A 23,674-nucleotide genomic window follows, 5' to 3' on the forward strand; every position below is an offset into this window, starting at 1 on the left:
TCACTCACCTCGGTGTACACAAGGCTACCCCTACTAAGTGTCGGAATACAGCTCGGGACCACGATGATTGAGGAACCCACACTCCGGGTAATCAATCTAGTAGCCTAACAGTTCAGAGTAAGACAACCACTTCAACAAGATGGAATGCACAAAATTCTTGGAAAAAAGAAAGAAAAAAATCTCTTCATTACGGGAAGTTTGGTACACAAATTTCATTAAGAACGTCTTGATTACAAGGGAGATTAAGTTTACGAATACAGGGAGCAAACTACTTCGGGAGCCCGTTGCCTCTGTTAGGGACTTCCTCGGGGGCAGTAACCGGGCCAGCATCCTCTGCTTCATCTTCGACACCCTCGTCTCCAGAATCTAGATCATCTCTTGACTGACGCACGATGTCGTCAGTGATCCGTGAAGTGGTGATGGCGCTTGTATCCAAGTCGGGATAGAGGTGCCTGATCAGCTACCGACTGAGCTTAAAGCCCTTACGATAGGCCTCCGTCATCACGTTGTTGAAACTTGAAGAGTTGACGTAGTCAATGACGGCCTGAGTCTTGGCCTCCTCGAGAGCACCCTCGAAGATTGCAGTCTTCTCTCTTATGTCCTCCTGGAGGTACCCCACTTCATGCTCCAGCTTCCCCTTCGCCTCCTTGAGGCCTTGCACCTCAAGCTTCAAGGCATCCCGCTCAGCCTTGAGGCTGCTCACCTCGAGCCCTAAGGCCTCTTGACCGACCTTGAGGCTATTCACCTCGGCCCTCAATTTGTCTTTGTTTCGGGCCAGCTCCCCCTTCTCTGCCATTAACACCTCGATGAAGCTCTTTTGAGCCGAGGCGTCACTCTCCAGGCAGTGAACCTGACAACGAGTTGCCCTCAACTCAGTATGGGCTACACAAGACAACTTCTCAGCCTCTAGAGCCCGCCTCAGGTGTCGATCTGATTGAAGGGTCAAGGCGCGAATGGCAGTGTTCACCTGCAAAAGGGAAACCGGTCAAGAGGGAAGTCAAAAAAAAAAAACAGGACTCACCACCATAGTATGAGTGGCAACTCGGACGTCGAGCTGACCAGGAGTGAGTTCGGCCCAATCGCTGACCTCCCCCGAGTATGCAGCCAGCTTGCTCTTCTTCAGGCTGCATTGGGGGTTCAAGACGGTTTGGCTCCCGTGACCCTCTGAGCTGGAAGCTGTCATCTCCACATCGCGAGTGGAACTCTCAGAGGCCTCGGCGGCAACTTCAGCAGGACGAGCCCCGGCTGCAGCAGCGTTGGCCTCGGCAACGCTTTCACCAGCAGGTCTAGTGGACTTGGCAGTTGGCTCGGTGGGCTTAACGGTAGGTTCTGCCATCACCTCAGGCCCCTTAGGCACGGCCCCTTCTTCCAAGTCGACATTGGGAGCGGATACCACCTCGGGCCCCGAGGCAGAAGTCTGTGGAGGTTGGGGCTCGGCTGAAGCTTGCGGGGATTCAACGTGCACCTTCTTGGCTACGCGTTTCTTTCTCTTCATCTGGCGGAAGAGCTTCTGGTTGTCTATTCTCTCCGCCTCCATGGGACCTGCAGTGAAACACAACATCAGCAACCCAAAGCAAACATATGAACAGAGAGCCGAAGAGGGGGAAAACCTACCCGGGCTCAAACTCGCCTAGACGAGCTTCTCCTCAGAAGTGAAGTCTTTATAATTCAACCCGAGCTGAGCCAGTGACTGGAGCACCTTCTTGGTCTTCCCGTCTAGGATGACACCAGGGTCTTGAACGGCTATCCTCCAATCGGTGGGGAAGGGCCACCCCGTACTGCTCCAGACTATGAAGTAGTCCCGTTTCCAAGCTGGGACTTTCCGCGGGAGCTTGTGCATGAGTTTGAAACCCAGGCGGGGGGACAGGTAGTAGGACCGCCTATGCCCGGGGAAAGCGCCCGAAGCGCTCTTCTTTATAGCCAAAATTGTACTAAGAACACCTAAATCTATGGAGAGGGAGCGATCAAAACAAAGAGAGATGGACCCCACCACGTTCCGTATGGAGTTGGATGGAGTTGGCCCAAGGTGATGTTGAAGTGTACCAACACCTCAACGATCAGAGGGTGAAGAGGAAGTTGGAGCCCAGCTATCAGTTGCTCCCTGAAGATCACGATCTCGTTGGGACCGTGCTCCCATGGGAAGTTTCCAGTGGGAAGGCTATATGAGTATTCCTTAGGGAGGCGAAACCTTTGTATAAGGTCCTGAAGCCTCTCCGAAGTCATTATGGAAAGCCCGAACTAATCTGGTTCCCAACCTCGGTGGGAGGTGGACGCCATATGACCCGAAGCCACCCGTACTTCGGATGGCTGGGCAGTAGAGGAGACACACCGAGCCGAGGTACCCACCTCGGGCTCGTTGATAAGACTGTCTACACTAGACGACATAGCGAACTAAAAGGAAGAAACAAATTGAAAAGGGGAAGGAATCTCGGGGAGACTCACCAAAGGAAACGCGACTGGACTGGGAGAACAGGACAAACCGAAAGACCCGAGCTAAGAGACCTTTGACGCGAGCTCAAACGATAAAGACGAGAGCTTTGTGGCAAAGAAAATGGCCAAGGGTCTCCCTATTTATAGCCAAGGTTGCGGGTTCCTCGAGGCAAAAGCGGTTGAGCGCGTTTTTGACATCCGCAAAGTCCAAATCGCGTGAGATCTACGCGTAATCCAAACGCGACTCGAGCCTTTTTTTATTAAACCGGGCATTAGACCGGTCCAATTGGACGAAGTGCGCGACAAAGCGGCATGAATACCGACGCCAAATCCACCTGGCGCGTCATGACCTCCCCGCGCTGGGTCACCGCCGCCAGCGCAGGGAGTGGGGGGCAATTGATGGAGGGTGATTTGGCCTGACCTCGTAGCACGGGTACACGTGGGCATGACCTTGCTCAAACAGTGACTCAGCATGACAGCGCAATGAGCGTGAGCACAACTCGGAGGGAAAGTCCCACCGAATTCAGTTCGGCAACTCGGTAGGTAAACTACTCGCCGAAGGCCGCCTTACCCGCACCTCCTCCCCGGAGTTAAGGCACTTCAGGGGGTCCCGAGTTCGGGGCGCCCTGACCTCTTTTAAGGCTCGAGCTCCTCCCGTTGGACCTCGAGCCACTCCCAGGCAAGAATGCACCGATCCTTCTCTGGGCACCCCGAGGCGTACACCTCGGGTCAGCTAGCTCGGCATAACTAGCTATAGGCAGCTCGTCACTCAAAGGACAGCCCGGCTCGGGGTAATTCATGGGAGAGTAGTTCGGTATACCACAAGAGGGCTTCCTGCTCAACCGCCGTACCCAACAAATCTGTGGACAGCAGACATGTCCCTCGTTAGATAGTGCCATGCCTACCACCTTTAGAAAGGTGTCCCGCACCTGACGGGCACGTACCCTGCAACGACGGCCCCGCACGTGCCACCTCAACCTTGCCTGTAACGGTTGTGGCAGACTGACAATGGCGGTTATACCTGCCCTATCAAAAGTCAGAGGGCCTGAAGCAACGGAATTCAGTTATAAGAGGCTTATCCCCAAGGAAAAAGGTACCTTCGAATCACCTGCGCCATCTACACTCTTAGCCTTCGTTTACCCTTTGCTTCTTGCACACAATACTAACTTAAGCATCGGAGCATTCCCGCCGAGAAACCCCCCCGGGAGTTCTTCTTTCTTCTCGTCTCACGTACCTCTCAGGAGCCACGCGAGCGCCAGCTAGGAGTGACCGGATCGCGCTACATCAGGAGGTGTTGCCTTAACAACTGTTTAGGTTGTATTTGTTTTTCTTTTTAATAAATTTACTCTTACTATAAAAAAAGGGCTTTTATGAGAGGAGGCATAAATGGGAAGGTGAGGAAAAGAAATGTAGGATTTGATATGGTGTATGGAATATTTGATTTTGGGGAGAGGAATGAAATAGGAGATACAATTTCCTTACTAGGAAAACATGACAAATGATTTGTAAGGACTGTCGAGTTATTCCAAGGGAAAACTTAACAACACAACATCAGTTTTAGGTACATGCCCACATTGGGAAATGAAAGAAAGATAGGGAAGAAAATAGGTGCCCAAGAATTAGGTGGGTAAACCTAAAAGGAGAAAAAACTATATCAATGTAAAAATAGGTTGATAGCAAATGAAAATGGAATTTAGATGAAAAGACTAATGATATATGGATCAAAATGGCAAATTGCATAGAGAAAGTAACAAAGGATGTCTTAAAAGAATCTAAAGAAAATTGGAGAAGTACTAAAGAAACATGGTGGTGAAATGAAAAGGTTTAAAATATAACCAAATTAAAATGAGCATATCAAAAAGAATGGCAAGAGTAGATAAGAGAAAGGAGGTTAAAAGGATGAAGAAATCAAGCAAAGATAGAAAAGCTATTTTGAATAGCTATTAAATGAATAACATGTCAAGGACAGTAATGGAGGAGAGCAGTAATATAAATAGTGTTAAAAATAACATATAACTTCATAAAATAAGAACTACTTAAGTGAAATAAGAACTAAATAAGACGAGGAGAAAAACATTAGGACCCAATGGAATTTGAGTGGAAATGTGGAAAGGTATAGGAGAGGTAGGCTTATTATGGCTAGCTATGCTTTTCAATAAGATAATGAAAGGAAAGATGCACGATGATTGGAAAAAAAAGTAGTACGGTACCTATGTTTAAGAATAAAAGTGATATGCAAAGTTTTAATAACTATTGGGGGATTAACTGTCATCCCTTGTTAGCCAAGTAACTTGTTTAGAAGATCCCTATAGCACCAAATAATAAAATCTGGATCCGATAGCCACCCCACAACCAACTTAGAATCTCCTTCAATTAGTAGATTCTCCATCCCAAGTTGGTTGGCAATCTGGATTCCTGTATGGCCACTAGTAACTTAGTCCTATTCGAATCTCCTATCCCACTGGTCTTGAAAAGAAACATATGATATTGCTGCCCTCATTTCTCAAAACCTTTCCTATACCCAAAGGTCCTGGATTACCCTTCCTATACAAGCTATTTTAATGCTGTTTTCTCGGATGACGTATTAGCCACTACAAACCAACTCCTCCAAAGATCATCAAAAGAGAATGGATTACAGGAATTTAAAGCTTTTAGCCAATGCATTGCCTTTGTCAAGATGCACTTCTTGAGTTCTGAGAGGCTTCTTTCTTTTTTTTGAAAATTTTTGGCATTCCTTTCCTCCCAAATAGTCCACAAAAGAGCAGATCCAATGCATTTCCACATGATTTTCCCTCTTCTCATAGGCCATAAAAGTAGACGGATCAAACATCTTTATTTCATATGGTAAGTTTCACCTACACCCAAACAAATCAAATATCCAATTCCAAATAGCTAAAATCAAAGAACAAGAAATCAAGAAATCATAGCAGTTCTCATTTTGGGTTTTGTAGAGAATAGTCCAATTTGAGGATAAGCACAACAAAGGACTTCTGTTTTGCAGGTTGTCCAAAGTTTTTTTTTATGAATAGGTTGTCCAAAGTATTAATCTACTCATAGTACACTTCCTAGCAAAATACAGCAATTTTGGGGGGAATAGGCCTGCTTCAAACTTCTTTTACCACAATTTGAAAAAGGAAGCACAAGAAAATGAGCCTTTTGGAACCAAAGATCAAATCCTCTATGTAGCTTAAGAGAGTTCAAACATATAGAACCAAGGGAAGGTAAAAGGTCAAAATCACAGACAAGCTCATCATCCCACAACCCCCTATGGAAACCAAAATCCCAATTTAAAGAAAGAGGAGAACCTGGAGAAGGGAAGAATATTGAGACCACTTCTTTTTTATAGAAGGAGATGGAGTAAAGAGAACGAAAAAGGTCTTTGAGATGTAAGTTGCCCATCCAAACATCTTCCCAGAAAATAATTGAATCTCTAGAGCAAACATCAAACATGACAAACTGGAGAAATTTGGAGAGGATAACATGTACTGCCTTCCAAGGTGTTATTAGGGCTGGCTGCTGCTCAATGAGATACCCCAACATCTCAACCATTTTCCAAACAGCCATGAATACTAGCCACCACCTCGTGCCACAACCTCTCTCTAGTCTCTCCAACAGCCATCTCCACAGCCTCTTCCCCAGTAAAGCTTCATTCTTTTCAACTAAATTCCCTAGACCCAATCACCCAACCCACCCTCCTCCTTACTCCTATTCACTATCTCCCACCTAACTAAATGATCCTTTTTCATTTCCCCTAGCTCCCAAATAAATTCCCTCATTAATTTTTCTAACTTCTTAACCTCTCAAGAGGGGATCCTAAACAAGAGAGGAAATAAACTGGCAAGTTCTTTTTCCAATGGATGAATTGACAAAACATATTCAGGGCATTTCATGGTGCATGTTGTTTGTTGATGACATCACTTTAATTGACAAAACTAATGAAAGATTAAATGCAAAATTAAGCCTATGTATAAATGCCTTAGAAACAATACATTTTAAAGTAGGACTAAAATAGAATATATGGCATGTAAATTTAATAAAATGAGAGTGCAAATCAGGGTACACTTAGGATTGGAGACCAAGAGATTACTCAATGCAACTTTTTTAGTACCTTGGTTAATTCATAACAAGGGAGAGATTGACAAGGAGGTCACCTATAAAATTAAAGCAGGAGGGGATAAATGGAAGGGTGCATTTGGAGTTTTATGTGATAGACAAATACCACTTAGATTGAAAGGAAAATTCTATAAAATAGTTGTAAGGCTAGCTATGTTGTATGGAGTAGAGCCTTGATACTCAAGAAACATGTCCAGAAAATGAGTGTGGCAAAAATGTGTATTTTAAGAACTTAGAAGTAGCTCCGATAGGTGATAAAATGATAGAAAGTAGACTAAGATGGTTTGTTCATGTGCATAAAAGATCATCACCAAACGTACAAGAAATTATTTCTTACAAGTTGAAGGGGCTATAAGGGCAAGGGGGTAGAGTAAAAAGAACATAGAAGTAATAAAGAAATGATTTAAAGGTGCCAATAATTTAACAATGAATATGGTATAAAGAATGGACTAGCGAAGTAGGATTCATGTAGCTGACTCCATATAGCTGGGACAAGGCTTGGATGATGATGATATTCGGTGTGTAGGCCTAAGAAACTTTTTCGTTTTTTTTTTGAGCAGTAACAGAAACATTTCATTAATGAAAAATGAGATATAGGTATAAAGGCAGGGGGGAGATAAACTCTCTTAATTCCCTAAAAAAGGATAAAAGATTACATATAAGCCCAAAACAAATGATTTCTTCCCACCCCTTGTTTGGTCAGCACGTCTGCATTGGAATTAGCACACTTCTTGACGTAGGCCTAAGAAATTTGGTCCTTTGGGTTTTAGAAGAATAGGGTTCTAAATAAAGCTTTGATGGGAAAAAATGGTCTTGGAGATTTGGGGTGAAAGGATAATAGATTTTAAGTATGGAGTGGTGAGATTTGGGTCAAATCCTAGGGAAGTAACATCAATGGATTGGATGCCTTTGGAAAGGGATTGTATTTATACATTTTCATCAGTCTTTTATGGGTCTTATTGAGTTAAGGAGGGTAAAGGTCCAAAATTTTGATTTTAGAAAGATGATTGAAGTAGTATAAGAAAATAAAGTGACTTATGTCCAAGGGGTGTATGTCTTCTTTTCTTGTTAAATTCTTGCCAACAAGTTGTATACACAAGGGGCGTACATGGTCTAAAGTTGTAATGCTTTTTGTCTATATCATTAATAAAATACCTTACTTCTTCAAAAAACAAAAGATTTTACAAGTTGAGCTCCAATGATGATTACAATTAATTAATGCTTAGAATTTAGGAATGAAAGGGTTCCTTGGTGTCTAAATTTTAGAAGGCCATAGTCAAATGGAGAATTAGAGGAACACATCATTTTGTTAAATTTGAATATTAACATATTTCTCCTTCAGTTCTAGATGGTAGATGGTAGAAGTACATGAAATTGGCTCTTTGCTGTTAAGTCTTATTATAATGCCATTATTCATAATCAACTGGAATTTGTTAAGATTAAAGATGCATGGGAAATCCTATTCCTCCTAGAGTTGAAGCACTTACATGGTTGGTGCCTTTTGATAGTATTCAGACCATAGATCACATGAAAATAAGACGATCATACTTGAACGGTTAGTGTTATATATGATGCCAAACATTTGTTTGTTTATTGCAGGTTGACTGTTTTTCTGTTTAGAAGAAAATTTTTCGACCTGAGCATATGCAGTAAGTCTTTTCTTCTGGGCTGAATTCAATGGAACTAAGAAGGCAAAAATCCTCTAGAGCTGTGTTCCTTTCACTGTGTTGGTACATTTGGAAAAAAAAAAGTAGTGAATTTAAATGGAAGAAAAAAAAAAGATTGCAAAAGATTATGTGCTGATGTGGGTAAAAGGATGTTGGGCTGGATTTTGGCACATCCAGAACTTTCTAATTTCATAACCCTTTTTGGTTCTAGTACTTGGTCCATTCTTGACATGATGTCTGGCAATGGAGATTGTTTTTTTATTTTCTTCTGTGTTTTTCCTTTTGTTATATTGTGCTGTTTGGGGTGTTTATTCATCATCCCTCCTCTTGAATGTACTCTTCTCTTATTTTAACCTCCCTTGCATTTAGCACTAGAAGTGTACTCCCTTGAGGAGGGGTGGAAAAAACTATTAAAGAATCACATATTATACTATTAAACCCACAAAAGGTTTAGAATATCATAGACGGTGTTTATCAATTTGTTACCATCTCTATTTCTTAACTACCTTTGTTGCAAGAACCCAAAGCTCATTTACAATGCGTAGCATATAAATGCCACAGAAAATATTTATGAAACAGTAATCAACAAGAGACTATAAACCAAAACAAATACAAACTCAGAGAAAAGACTAATCAAGTAATACACATCAGCTAATACATGCACACCCACAAATGAATAAGAACTCTTAAAAAAATATATCAATACCAGAAGCAGAGAAGAGGAACTTTCCCCAGGAGTGATGAAGAAACGAATTGGGTATGAGCAGAAATGCAAGTAAAGGTGAATAACGATATGTGGATCTCTCATAAGGTGACTTTCCAGAAGCCATTAGAGATGCCGCATCAGAGAAAACAAGGTAATCAACATCTGTATATCGGACCTCCATATGGGTATCTTGCCATTCACCATAGATTATCAGAACTACTCGAAGAACAGCTGAAAACAAAAGAAGTGACCGGAAGTTCATCGATATTATAGCTGTGCAAAAGGAATAAACTGAGCTTCAGACCCAATGACGTAAAAGCCATTTTTATTTTGTTATAAAGATAGAATTTAACAGGGCCTACTGAAGAAGGTATCCACTATCCAGCTGTCTGCTACAAGAAAAGATAGTAAACTAGATGGTAAATCATGAGACCGTAGTAATAACAGATGGGAATTAATCCCTTCATTGGATATCCAGTCCACTACCAAATTATCTTCATGATTGTGTAGGAATTCCACCTCTTGAAGAAAGCAGCTGTCTGCTACAAGAAAAGATAGTAAACTAGATGGTAAATCATGAGACCGTAGTAATAACAGATGGGAATTAATCCCTTCATTGGATATCCAGTCCACTACCAAATTATCTTCATGATTGTGTAGGAATTCCACCTCTTGAAGAAAGCATTTTGGACAATTCAACGGTATCTATTATTAGAGAATTAATTCACTATGGAACTTCAGAAAAACAACTCAAGGGTATCTATTATTAGAGAACTAATTCGCTATGGAACTTCAGAAAATTGATTATAACCATCTATGACAAGCTTTAGTCTCCTTTTTTAAAACATATTATATTAAGAAAATAAATGCAATGTTACAATACAAAATTTAGTTAATGTTGTAGGAAGTTAAGAACCTTTTTGTCTCTGAACCTTTATTCTACACTTGACATCCAAATCAATTCCACAAATCTCAAAATTAAACAACAAAAAACTTTTTGTGAAGATAAAGAAGGATAGAAATTGAAAAACAATTTACCCAAATACACCATTTCTACCCAGAATATTCTAAAAAGAGAACCATAGGCTACTGGAATGGTTTTTAGTAATGCTGTAATTGAACTAAACATTGACCCAGAGGTACAACAAAAGACCAAATTCAACACTAAATATCCAAAAAAAATCAATCAAAAGCTTGAAAAAACCAAGAAAACCCATAATTTCAATAACAAATCCTGGAATCTTCTCTTTTGAAGAAATCTATATTACTATTAAAGGTGTGGAATGATAGTGTGGAACTTCTGTTTGACTAAAATACCTCAGTTTTTTAAGTCAGTCCCTATCTAATTGTAACGACAAAAATGTAACTTGAACAACCACGTTTCTGATTCAAATTCCCTCGTTAAGTCTTATATTTAAGGTATTAATTCCCACTAACATTCATTTAGTCATATTTTTATTAGAATACCCTTATTTTTTAATTTGGCCCCTCTCTACTTGTGAGGGCACAAAATGTAATTTGAACTACATTTCTCCCCATTCAATTCCCTCTCATTAAGTCCTATATTTAGGGTATTAACTCCCATTCTTTCATTGAATTCTATATTAATTAACCATATTAAGGAAAAATGTGTGAGAAATAGTAATTGTTTTTATTGAAGAAAAAATACAAATTTAAAACCAAGACAAAAATGGAGTTTTTTTCCCTGTTTGGTGGTGAGTCAACAACTCAACCTCTTGGGTAAAATGTGTCAACCACAGATTTCCTGATTAAATAATAATAAAATTAAAAAAAAAAAAGATAATAACATACAAAAGCATAAGAAATACAAAAAGTTTGTAGAAAACACTTGGGCACATCTCCAATATTGTATATTCATCATAATAAACAAAAATAAGTATGACAAATAAAATAGTTTTTATAGACATGAAAATATAAAGGAATTGTAGATGACTTTGGAAACGTATTATTTACTATCATCATTTTTTTATAGGAAACGGTAAATTTCATTAGAGAATTGAAAAGATTATAGGCTTACCACACACAAAATGGATGGAAAAGAAAAACAAAAACTTACAAACAGGCCCAAAACAAAGCCTCCCTAGTAACTCCTTGCTTAGCTGAAGTGTAGCCATTCCATTTGCTGACCTTTTTACCCATTTAAAATGCACCCCAATCTCCCCTGCTAAGCTAATAATCTCTCTTAGAGGCTGTCTAAGAGACCACACTCCCAGGTTTCCAGCTTGCATCCACCCTATTACCTACCAGCTTGGAGTCTGCTTCCACTTCTAATTGTTGCATTCCCCATTGTTTCACTAGTTTCAAACCTTGAAGCAAAGCCACTACTTCTGCCCTTAACGAATCTCCCACCCCAATTGGGCCCGAGTAAAGGACCAAGACTTTTCCTTCCTCGTTTCTGTACACACCCCCAATTCCTAACTGACCTGGATTACCCAAGGAACTTCCATCAAAGTTTATCTTCACCTTGAACTGAGTTGGTGATACCCAACATTCTTGTACCAAAGGGGAGGAAGTCGATGATACAGCTATAGCACTCCAATTTCTAATTAAGCCAGTTGAGGAGAAGTCCTTGAAGATATGATGTACTTTTAGCCAATGCATAACCTTGATGGTGACAAACTCCACAAGTGCTTCCTTGGATTTTTCTTGCCCTAGGAAGATCCTATTGTTTTTCTCTTCCCAAATTGACCATAGGATGGCTGCTCTTGTTATTCTCCACATTACCCTACCCCTTTTCTTTGGTTGTCGGAAGAAGCAAGAGTTAAAAAGGTTCAACACACCCGAGGGGGGTTCCATCTATAACCAAACAAAGAAGAGAATCAATCCCACAAATAATAAGAAAAAGGACAAGAAATTAAAAGATGAATCATTGTCTCACCATTTTTTAAGCAAAGGTAACAGACATGTGGGGAAAGGCTCCAGTCTGGCTGCTTGGGAAAAAAGTCGGTTCTGATATCCACTTATGGAAAAGTTTGAAAAGAGGTTGATTGCTTGGAAAAAAAGTTACATATCGATAGGGGTAGAGTGACCTTGATTAGGGCGACACTTGCTAGTCTTCCGGTTTGTTTTCTTTCTGTATTCAAGATACCCTCAAGGGAAGCTAAGAAGCTAGAAAAGGTGATGAGGGATTTCTTGTGGGAGTCAGTGGAAGAGAAGAAGGATCACTCGATTAGGTGGAAGATAGTCAGTAGGAGTTAGGAAGAAGGGGGATTAGGATTGGGAAATCTAGTTCTTAAGAATGAAGCTTTACTAGGGAAGTGGCTTTGGAGATGGCCATTAGAGAGAGAGAGAGGTTGTGGCACAAGGTGGTGAATAGTATTCATGGCTATTTGCTGAACAGTTGGGATGTCGGGGTATCTTAACGGGTGACTCTTGCAACACCCTAGAAGGCCATTCATGGAATTCTACCCCATTTTCTCAATATGGTCAAGTATGATGTTAATTCTGGACACAATGTTCTTTTTTGGGAAGACATTTGAGTGGGAAACCAACCTCTAAAGACCTTTTCCCTCTCTTTACTCTCTTTCCCTTTATAAGGAAGAGTCAGTTTCTAGTTTTATTTCCTACTCAGATTCTTCTATGGCCCTAAACTAGGATTTTGGTTTCTGTAGAGGGTTATGTAATGATGAAAGTGCTTGTGTTTCAGATTTATTGTCTTCACTTGAATCTATTTGTATAGATCCCCTCAAACCTGACACAAGAATTTGGACCCCTAACCCGAAAGGTTTGTTAACTTGCTCCTCTTTCTTCAAGTCCCTTTGTTCCACTTCTGCACCTCAAAATTTCCTAGTTAAAGAATTTTGGACTAGGCCCATTCCCCCAAAGATTGTTGTTTTTTGTTGGGAAGTTTATTATGGTAAGATTAACACCTTTGAAAACCTACAAAAGAGAAGACCAAGTTGGTGCTTATCCCCTAATTGGTGTGTTCTTTGTAAATCTCAGAATGATGATCGTCACCACTTACTGATCTCTTGCTCCTTTGCTACAACTTTATAGAATTGGATTCTTACGTTGTTTGAGTGTAGGTAGAACCTACCATCTGATACTAGTTTGTTGTTTAGTCCGTCTGTTTTTGAATGGCACACAAAGAGAGAGAGAATTATGTGGAAGTGCATAAGAGCAGCTTTGTTGTGGACAGTTTGGGGAAGGGACACCAAAATCTTTTGTGAAAAAGAAAAGAGCTTCTCAGAAGTTAAGGAATGTATTTTGACAAGGGCAATTCAGTGGCTGAAAACTCTGAAGATCTTTGATGCATACTCCTTTTATGACCTATGGAGAAGATGATTAATAGTGGCTAATACTTCTACTAGGAAGGACAGACATGGGGTTGAAGGGATGCCACCAGGGGAGGAGTTTATCAAGCTAAACTTTGATGTTAGTAGCCGAGAAAATCCAGGACCTTCAGGCATAGGAGGAGAGCTGAGAAACAAAGATAGTAACATGATATCTTTGTACCCAGGTCCTACGGGTGTGGGAGACTCTTTAAGGGCCGAATTACTGGCTGTTGTACAAGGAATCCAGCTTGCAAATCAGCCATGTATAGAGCATCTGATTATTGAAGGAGATTCCCAGGTGATAGTGGGTTGGCTGAATGATCCAAACACTATGATTTGGGGTTTTAGAGATCTTCTCAAAAAGGTTAAATGGTTAACAAGGAATATGACAATCAGAGTTCAGTGGGTAGGCAGATCAGCAAACTCATTGGCTGATTCACTTTCAAAACAAGGGGTTTCCCAGGATACTTTATTTTGGGCTTCAGTGTAAGTTCTTTTGTACTTATATTTCTGTAATTAGCTGTAAAGGAAAAGTCGCATCTCGTGCCTTTCCACGGGTTGCATGTAACTCTTATTAGCTAGTTTAATAAAATTTCACTCATTTGTCAAAAAAAAGGCTCCAGTCTGGACTTTTTCTTTGAAGTACAAGCACAATATTGATCTTTTGAAGAATCACTTCCCGGTAAAAAGCCCTAACCTTTGGCGGCACAGGAGAATACCAGATTTCTTTAGCAAGAAAAGAGACAAGACACAAAAGAAGACTGAACTAAGGCGTTGAAAAAAGATGATCAAGAGAAAGTCCCTGAAGAGGACTCTTTCCAAACTCTATTATCTGGGCAGGAAAGATCTAGGAAAACTGAATTCAACACAGTGAATAACTCATCTGCAAAAGCCAATTCTGAATCCCTCAACCCTATTCTCAAACCCAAATCCCAAGTCCCCTCAGACACACAAAGTGAGGAGATGGTTTTGAATTTATTAAGGGAAAGATAATACATTACTGGGAATCTATCCTTAAGGGGGGTGTTGCCAAGCCAAAGGTCCTCCCAAAACAGAATTTTATTACCTAAGCACACATCAAATTGTTAGACAGTTTTGTATGCCCTTAGCTTCAATCAAAATGATGTACTTTATGAGTTTATTGTAAATGAATAAAAGTGCATATTTGATTCATGTTCCCTTGGTATGTTTCTGTGTAATACCCTTAAACTGTACACTTAATGAGACTCGTGTTAGTTTAGAATGTTCACAGCCAATGGGTCGGTCTGGGGAGACCTATCCTGACAAGGCTGACACTGTAGTGCCACCAAGTCGGTTGGGGTGGCCTGTCTCAGTTGCCAGGGTGAGACCCTAGGCACATACAGTGTAGGATTAATTGAATCTTTGAACTGGACCAAATTTCCAGTATTGCCCTAGACCTTGGAGATTGATGGGCAAAACTGGAAAGTTACACCCGACCCCTAGACTCGATTATGATACTGCACTAGGTGTCGGATTGAGCTCTCTTTGATATACCAATCAGTGAGATCCTTAGCGAGGGTCAAAACCTGGGTATGTTGGGACAGTCTGAGAATTCATCTGAGTGGGTGATCATAGTAACAGGATCAGCCCCTTTGTCGGACAAAGGTAATGATCGGGGATGCACTCTCACTGATGGAAACCAAGACTGCCGGCAGCCGATTTCAATCGTTGAGATTTGTTTTGCAAAATATATTTTATATGAGATATAAAAGTATATATATTATGGTTTCTAAAATGTTTGCAAGAAGGTTTTAATTCCCGGGATCCATGTAAGCAGAGAGTGCAACACTGTTCCTGCAGCCAAGGGAGAGGTCCTCTCTTGTCGGGCAGTGTATGATCATTATGGGCTGATAGGTTAAGTGTAAGACCATTGAGGATAATACCTAATGGGCTAATCTTGCATCTGCCCACAGTCCCTGGGTGTTACAAGGTGGCTTGGGCCAGGGACCACTTAGGGTAAGTGTTGGGCCCATAGAGCCCATTTGATGGGTTTCAAGGAGTGCACTGTCCATAACAGTGTATTCGACCAGGCCTTGTAACAAAGGCTGGGCCGAACCCATGTGGCTGATGTGTAGATCAATGCTTGGGTCCCACGCCATACAAGGAAGCCCAATTGGGTAGTAGTTAGGAAGGTTAAGTGAGCACATAAGCTTAATGGGCCTAAAGCCCATTTCGAACTGGGATATTTAATTAGTTAATTATGGGGCGAATCTGAGATGGATTAGCTGATAGGATAGGGTCTTGACCCAATCCACTCAAAGAGTCCAAATCTGAATGTGATTCAGATCTAGAAACCTCCTAATGAGATTAGGAGAAAGTTGATCTAATCTTCAGATAAGATAAGGGTTTATCCTTATCACCTAAAGAGAAGGTTGATCCAAATACGATTTGGATAAGCAGCTCCTGATAGGATTAGGAGTTGATCTTTTAGGTTAACAAAAGAAGGAGGGAGTGGCAGCCTTGAGTATGATTCATTCAGATCTTCTTTAATGCTGAAATCAAAAGAATGAAGAATTAAGCATCCCTGCAGTATTCTTTCTTGTCGCCTCCCTGTTCATGCCGCCCTATTTGCCAGTTCGATCTCCAGTTGTGGGAGAAGTCAAGGTTCGATCTTGACATCAGTTCTTTGAGAAAGAATTGATAGGAAGCTGTGCTCACGTGTCATCCTGCTGATTCTTGCGAAGGACAGAGTTCTTGGAGAAGAACACTGTTGAATCTGCTCCATCCTGCACTACGCCATCTTCAGTGGGATCAGTCTTTGGATCCTTCCTTGGGCATGAGCACCTTCGTTGGGGGATACTATTTCTCCGTATCAGGTATAATCCTCTCCTACTCCTTTTTGGTTCAGATCTGGTTCAGTTTATGGTTCAAGAATGATCCTTGAAAATATGATTTTCTAAATAGGGAATGCGGTTCCAAGTTGAAGGGAGAGAAAAATTTTTGAAATTCGCCCCTTATTCTGCAATCTTTGGGCATCCATACGATGGATCTCTCATCCCTTCACAAATCTGATGAAAGGCTGAAAAGAAGGCAAGACTCCAAAAATTTATTTCCAAGGGGAGAAATGAGAAGCCCTAGGGTCGACGCTAGCATCCCATCCATTAGCTGCCATCCCATGAATACTTTACACCACCAAGTGCCACAAAATATCGTGCTCCAAAGGAAATCTCCACAACCACTTTCCTAACAAAGCTACATTTCTTAATCAGGAATTGGCAATTCCTAGACACCACCCCCCTTCCTTTTTCCTAGAAACTACTTTCCACTTCACTAAATGGTCCTTTTTTGAGTCACCCGGTTCCCACAGAAAATCTCTCATGAACTTTTCCAACTTATTGGCAACCTTGGCAAGAAGCTTAAAGGTAGACAAAAAATACACCGAAAGGTTGCCCATAGTGGACTTGATTAAAGTGATTATACCCCCTAGTAAGATATAACTTCTCTTCCACCCTGCTAGCTTCTTAGTGAATCTTTCTAAAACTAGGTACCAAAAGTTTTATGTTCTAGGATTTCCCCCCAAGGGCAAACCTAAATATACCAGAGGCCAACCACTTACCTCACAACCTAAAGCCCTAGTCACCAACTACACTTCATCATCCCGTAAATTCACCCCCACTACACAACTCTTGTTCCAATTGATTTTCAGATTGGAGACTTTCATAATGCATCACCACCAATCTCAAATTATCCACCTCCTCAATTTCCCCTTCACAAAAGAGAATGATATCATCCTCAAACTATAGGTGAGTGACAATCACTTGTTGCCTCCCAACTCTCCAACCTTTTAGTAGATTTCTTGAGTCAGCCCTAGGAATCAAGACACTTAGTACATCCACTACTAAGGTGAATAGGAAAGGTGACAAATGGTCTCCTTGTCTAAGGCCCCTCTTTGTAGGAAAGAAGTCCCTAGCTACTCCATTCACTAAGATTGAGAAGTGACAAAAGGTAATACAACCCTTCATCCACTTACACCATCTCTCCCCAAAGCCTCTATTCTTCAACACTTCTAGCAAGAAATCCCAATCCACCAAATCATAAGCCTTTTCTAAATCAAGTTTACAAATCAAACCCTTCTCTCCTTTTCTACTTTTGTAATCCACACATTCATTGGCTATTAAAATCTGATCAATAATTTGTCTCCCTTTCACAAAGACCCCTTGATTTAGTGAGATTAAGGAAGGAAGGACTTTCTTGAGTCTTAGTGCAAGAACTTTAGAAATGATCTTATACAAACTCCCAATCAGACTGATCAATCTAAAGTCCTTGGGCTCAACTGCAGGTACCTTCTTAGGGATAAAAGCTATGAAAGTAGCATTTGCACCCGCATTTATTTTCCCTCTTTCAAAGAATTCCAAGAAGAACTCCACTAGGTCATCACCTAAGATGTCCCAACAATCTTGATAAAAAGCCATAGTGAATCCATCCAGGCCTAGGACTTTTGATCCTTTCCATAAAGAAAACTGTCTCCTTTAATTCTTGAATCTCAAACGGTCTTTCTAGGGGTTCCAACAATTCCCTTTCTCCAACATGCCACTCAAAGTCAGTTAGAATCTCTCTTAATCTACTAGGCTTGTCATGAATGGATTTAAAATGCTCCACAAAAGCTTTTGCAATCTCTTCCTCCCTTGTCAGCATTGCCCCATTCCATTCCAAACTTTTCCACTATGTTCTTCTTCTTTTTTCCACTTGCCAAGCTATGGAAAAATCTTGTATTACCATCTCCTTCCTTCAACCACTTACATCTTGATTTTTGTCTCCAGCTTATCTCTTCTTTCCTGAGAATTTTCTCCAAATCTTGTTTCAACTTCCATCTCTCTTCCCTTTCTTCACGCCTCAATCCTCTCTCTGCCTCAGCAACATCAAGTTCTTGAATCCTTTTACCAATAGTCTCCTTTTTGTCTTCAGTTCTACCAAACTCTTCTTTGTTCCAAGCTTTGATCTTGGCTTTAAGCTTTTGTAACTTCTTATAAAATCTATATCCCTTCCATCTAAACTCCAACTGATCCTCTTCCCACCATTCTTTCACTTTCTTTTGAAAGTTTGGATGTAACAGCCACATGTTTTCAAATCTAAAGGGGCAATGTCCTCCTCCTAGTCTTTCTTGGGATAGTCTAATTGAACAATGATCCTGTGTAGGTCTAGGTAGTACCCTCATCAACAAACCACCCCATACTTCCTCCCAATATGAAGAGAATAAAAATTTGTCTAGCTCACGACAAAGTGGTTCTTCCTGAAAATTAGACTAGGTAAAAATGAGCTTGCACCAACAGTAGCTCCCTCAATTCAAAAGAATCCACAAAACAGTTGAACTTCCACATACTTGAGGTGATCCTATGGTTGGGGTTATTTGTTTCAGTTACAAACCTGATGACATTAAAATCTCCTCCCACAATCCCCTTATAGCTGCTAATTCCTCCCAAAACCCCTCCCTTTCTCTATACGAATTTGGCCCATAAACATTTGTTAAAGCCCATTCCAATCCATCAATTCTTCTTTTGAATTTCACTATAACAGTATAGTTACCAATTAATTCTTTTGTACAGTCCAAATCCTCGTTTTTCCAAATTGTCAGAATATCCCCTGAGGCCCCCCAAGACTATGCAAAAGCCCGACTCAGCCCTCTAGCCAACCAAATACTTCTCACCCATCTCCTATCCACCTCTGATAGTTTTGATTCCTGAATCAACACAATATCTGGCTTTTCTTTTTTGAGCATTTCCCTTATCACTCTTCTCTTCCTCGAATTCCCCAATCCCCTTACGTTCCAACTAATAATCTTCATTGAGAACCTAACTTATGAGTAACCCTAGAAACCACCTTTTGCTAACCTGACTACCTTCCTTTTCTCCTAGAACACCCCTTATCATAGTCCAATTCACACCTCAATCTCTCCTCTTCACTCAATTTCTTCTTCCTCCTTTTAGGTGTCCCTCCTTCAAGCTTTTTCTTCGATTTATCTTGTTCTTCCGCTCTTTTCTTTTTTTGACTTTTCTTCCTATTTCTTCTCTTTGTTGTTTTTTCATCCGTTTTTACCCTTTCTCCCTCCCTTCCCCTTACCTAGGAAATAGGAACTGGAGTGTCACCCTCTTATTCCTTTTCAAAATTCTCCCCTAATTCCTCCTCTACCAAGAGTCTAAAGATCTGCAAGATTAATACCCAAATCCTTTCTCTTTCATCTGCAGTATCATCAAGGCCTCCACATCCTTTAACATCTCTGTTACTTCAATTGAATCACAAAGATAGGCAGCTTTTGGATGAGTGTCAGCTTCACCTGCGGGCTGAGACAAAACAACAACTGAGGAAGGGGGCAGACTAGTATCAAAAACTCGAGGAATACAAGAATCAAGACAAAACAAACTAGACACATCAAAACCTGAGATGTTACCATTTCTGCCTAGGTTCTGAGGGAGTTTGCTGGGAGAAGTCTCCTTAGGATCAACCTGTGTTTGCACTAACAGGGAAGCAGGGATTGCCTATTTCTTTGCCATTTGACTTGGGAGACAATATACTCAAACTGTTGACAGCTTGACCTTGATCTAGATGTGGGGCAGGTTCTTCTCTGAATTTGGTCAAGACGTTCACCTCCCTCGAAATACTGCCTCCCATTCCCAAGCTCTTCAACAGCTCCAAAGAGTTTATAGGCTCAGGGGTAAAATCTTCTCCAAAAAGAAGTCTTGTTCCAAGGTCTATACCCACTATAGATGAGCTTTTCGAGTACCTGCTTCTCAAACTTCCTATACTGGAACTTTCGAGGAGAACCTCATCATCTTCCTTTTCTTCTTCACAGTTTACCCACTCTGAATCAAAACCATCGTCATCAGACCTCCACCGATCAAACTTTGGATTTGTACGCTCCGAGGTCGTGGAATAGGAGACTAGTCTCGGCCTCCAACTGAACTTCTCCGCCACTGTTGTGTTCGAACACCCCCCCCCCTCTTCAAGTCAGGTCTCGAGTTAGAAGATGATAGACTTAAACACTAGTCTATCACCTTCAATCCAGCCTTGGTGACCATTTAAGTGATCACCTGATGCCCTTATTTCCTTTGGCCCAGCCCCTTCCTTAAGCCTTAAAATACTAGGTGATGACCCATTTAAAAGCCCATTACTGAAATTCTTTGAATTGTCCAAAGGCCCAAACCCATGTGCCACTCAATTTAGCCCATTACTGAAATTCTGTGAGCTTTGGTTTGAGTCTCTTCAAGTTACCCAGTTCAACACTTGGCCTGGTTTTGCTCAAAAAGTGAGCCCCTCTAACAGATGGCTCATTTAATGCTCCACCTGTCAAAGCTTGGGCATAGGACCTGCCCCTATCTGTGTCTTTAACTTGTCTTGCACGCTCATGGAATTTCCTTGCAATCTCACCTTTTGCATTCTTCTTTCCAGGACTCTCTAAAACTGTGTAAACCTCAACCATTTTCAAATCCGCCAATCCCTGATTTCCACGTATGTATTCTTCTTCCACCTCCTCTTCCTCCTCCCTTCTGGACTTCCTCCTGAGTGAAGCTTCAATGAAAGAGAGAAGCCAAGCTGAGTAAAAACAGTTAACAGAGAAAATTTCAATCTTCTTAGGGATTTCTTCTGGCTTAACTCCACTCAATCTAATAGTTGCTGATCTAAGGTCTAGTAGGAATACACCAACCCTTTTTTCCTTACATAGAGAAGCAATGGACTCAAAAGCCTCCTTCTTCCGCAGATGGAACGACAAGCCAGCAATCCTCACTCTGATTCCATCTACCAATGCCAAGCCCTTTGAGTTTGAACCAGGGAACCAGTTCATGACTGTAGCATTTCCTTCAGCTGTCTGCACATTCAAAGTACTGATTTCGACTTCATCTTCCGATAAATCAATTAATGCTTTACACTCTTCAAATGGAGTGATCAAGATAGGACCCTTCAGTTTTAAATTTTTAATTAAGTATACAGCTATTTTCCCCCAATCCCTTGGTTCCTTTTTCAGTACTGCCATTAGCTTCTTTCCCCAATCTGCCTTCTCCTCTCTATAGGCTAATTTTCTAGCACCCAAAGCACTCACCAGAAAATCTGTTGCTCCCTGTTCTTTTTCAGAGAAAGAAGCCTCCATTTCTACCAAGGATTGTTTCGAGCCTCTCTCTTCACTCTTCAAGTTCAGGAACTCCTGCAATAGACTATTAATCTCCGCCCAGATTAATCCTTTTCTTCCTTCAGGAATGCAGATAAGTTGTCTTTTCTTTTGTCCAAAGAACTCCATCACAACCAAAAAACTGCCTTTGATATTACACTTTCTCTCAGCTAAGTATTTCCTCCTTTCTCCTTCTTTCGAGCTTTTCCAATCCTATCTCTTTGCTGGTAGAAAGAGCTCCCTCTACAAATCATTGAAGCCATTCAACCACATCAGTCCCTCCCAGTAGAAAAGAATCATGGCCTTCTTCAATTCTCTCACCTTTAGAGTGACCTTTCCTTGCACTCTAGTTCTTTTGAAAAATAACTTCTTTGCTTCAGCCTTCAAAGAGCTCCTCCATGTCAACTGCTGTTCAAAAACCTCCTCCATCTCCATCTCCTTGCACTCTATCATCATCATCATCGTCATCGTCATCATCAAAAATTGCCACATGCAAAGCATGTGCACACTTACTAGTACATAAAAAAATAAAAAAGCACACCATTACATGCAAAGAAAACAAGTCATCTTCCTGCCAAATTTTGCTCCAAATCTCACAAGTGTTTAAAACTAAATTCCTAAACCACTAAAAGACCTGAACCTCTTTTCCAAACTAATCACTAAATCCAATCTTAAAACTCTAAAAATATCAAAACAAATCAAGAAACTACAAATTTAGCCCCTCTTGTTAAAACCAACTCACTTCACAAAATTTACACAAAAACGTCCATAAAATCAGGAAAAAAAGGAAAAAGAAGAACCTACTTCAATTTTTATCAATAACCTAAGCTTGCATTAAAATTAAAGAAGATTACAAGGAGTACAGTATAGAGTGGAAATAAAACAGCTTATCTCCACAACTATAAGAATAATTACAACTTAGCCCAAAACATTTCAGTCCTCTCAACCCCTTGTTTTGCCATAGAATCATCCATGCTATTAGCCACCCTTTGCAGCCATTGAATTTTAATATCCATACCCCTGGTCAGCCATTTAAACCTTTTGAAATCAATGTTATAAATCCACAAATCATTCCCTTTATTTAGAAGCTGCTTGGTGACCAATTTTGAATCAACTTCAATGATCAATTTATGCACGTTCAGCTCCTTTGCTCTAGATACACCTTCCAAGAATGCCAACACTTCAACTTTTAGGGAATCCCCAAAACCAATCGAACCTGAAAACAGAGCCAGCACATGCCCTACTTCATTCTGGAACACACCTCCTACACCTGAGGGACCAAGGTTTGCACTGCTGCTACCATCAAAGTTGAGTTTAATATACCCAAGCTCTGGTGGAGTTCAATAAGTACTGGTCCTAGATTTCCAAACTGAAGTAAGAGCCACTTCCTGCCACTTTCTTATAATGTCAGCAACTGAGTATTCAGAGAATAGCTTCAGGGATTTCAGCCAATGAACCACCGTGACTGTTATACATTTTCACCGCTTCTAGATCAAGAAATCAATAATGTTAAAAGAAAACCGTAATCCTTCAACTCCCCAGTGACTGCTCATAATTTCCTCCTTGACTCGTTGCAACTCTCATAGCACTTTCTCATAATAGTATAATAAATCAAAATTAGGAAAAACATATGCTTTCGATGCCAAGATAGAATTTTATTAGATTCACCATCACCATGAAACTAAAACTACAGGGATTTTTACCACAAAAAAAAAAAAAAAAAACAGGAAAATGTAAAATGAATCAAAATATCAACAGAAAACAAGGGAAGGTGGAAATCCACCTCCTCACCCTCTTCCTCCTCTTTTCCTAATGAACATAGAGCAGTGATCCAACCCCAACTCCTCCATGTTTTCTCTCCTTGCAGAAATAATAATAGTTCCTAGCCCCTTCTCTCACTACAAGTTGGTTACTGGGGATTTTTGGGTTTATGATACTTGGAAAGAACCAGAGAACTAGGTTTTTTATGCTTGAAATCTCCCTGTGGAGATCCAGAGAACAGAAATAATGGTTAGGTTAGAGGTGAGTACACATGACATCATATTAGACTGGGCTGGGTTAGCAATAGATCAACTGAAGCCCAGCACGGTAGTTGTGCACAAGGTTTTTGCCTATTTCAGCTCAAATGTCCTTTCCTAATCATGAGTCACTTATGTTGGATTGTATTTGGGGAAAGCCAGGCTGGCCTGATTGGAAATAGACCTTCAATGCAAATCAGTATCATCATCATAGAAGCATTGTCCCAACTATATGAGGTCAGCAACATGAATTGTGTTTCACCATTCCATTGCATGTATATGAGTATCAAGGCTCTACAATGCTAAAGACTAAGACAAGGCAGTTA

General features: G+C 40.8%; 1 protein-coding gene across 3 annotated transcripts in view; it reads right to left on the reverse strand.

Moving 5' to 3' along the window:
* The window catches only part of PNT1 (mannosyltransferase family protein), a 52,532-nt gene that overhangs the window by 23,360 nt on the left and 5,498 nt on the right, over positions 1 to 23,674 (reverse strand). For 2 of the 3 annotated variants that reach the window (XM_088971869.1, XM_088971870.1), the window contains one exon: positions 8,917 to 9,189. In XM_088971869.1, the coding sequence (XP_088827995.1) occupies positions 8,917 to 9,178 (262 nt within the window). In that variant the 5' untranslated portion in view covers positions 9,179 to 9,189. The remainder of the gene's footprint in view (positions 1 to 8,916; positions 9,190 to 23,674) is intronic. The other variant, XM_088971871.1, reaches the window with a different exon arrangement.

This window comes from Nelumbo lutea, chromosome 2 (assembly GCF_056320005.1).
Source record: "Nelumbo lutea isolate HS-2025 chromosome 2, American lotus-T2T, whole genome shotgun sequence".
Lineage (NCBI taxonomy): Eukaryota > Viridiplantae > Streptophyta > Magnoliopsida > Proteales > Nelumbonaceae > Nelumbo > Nelumbo lutea.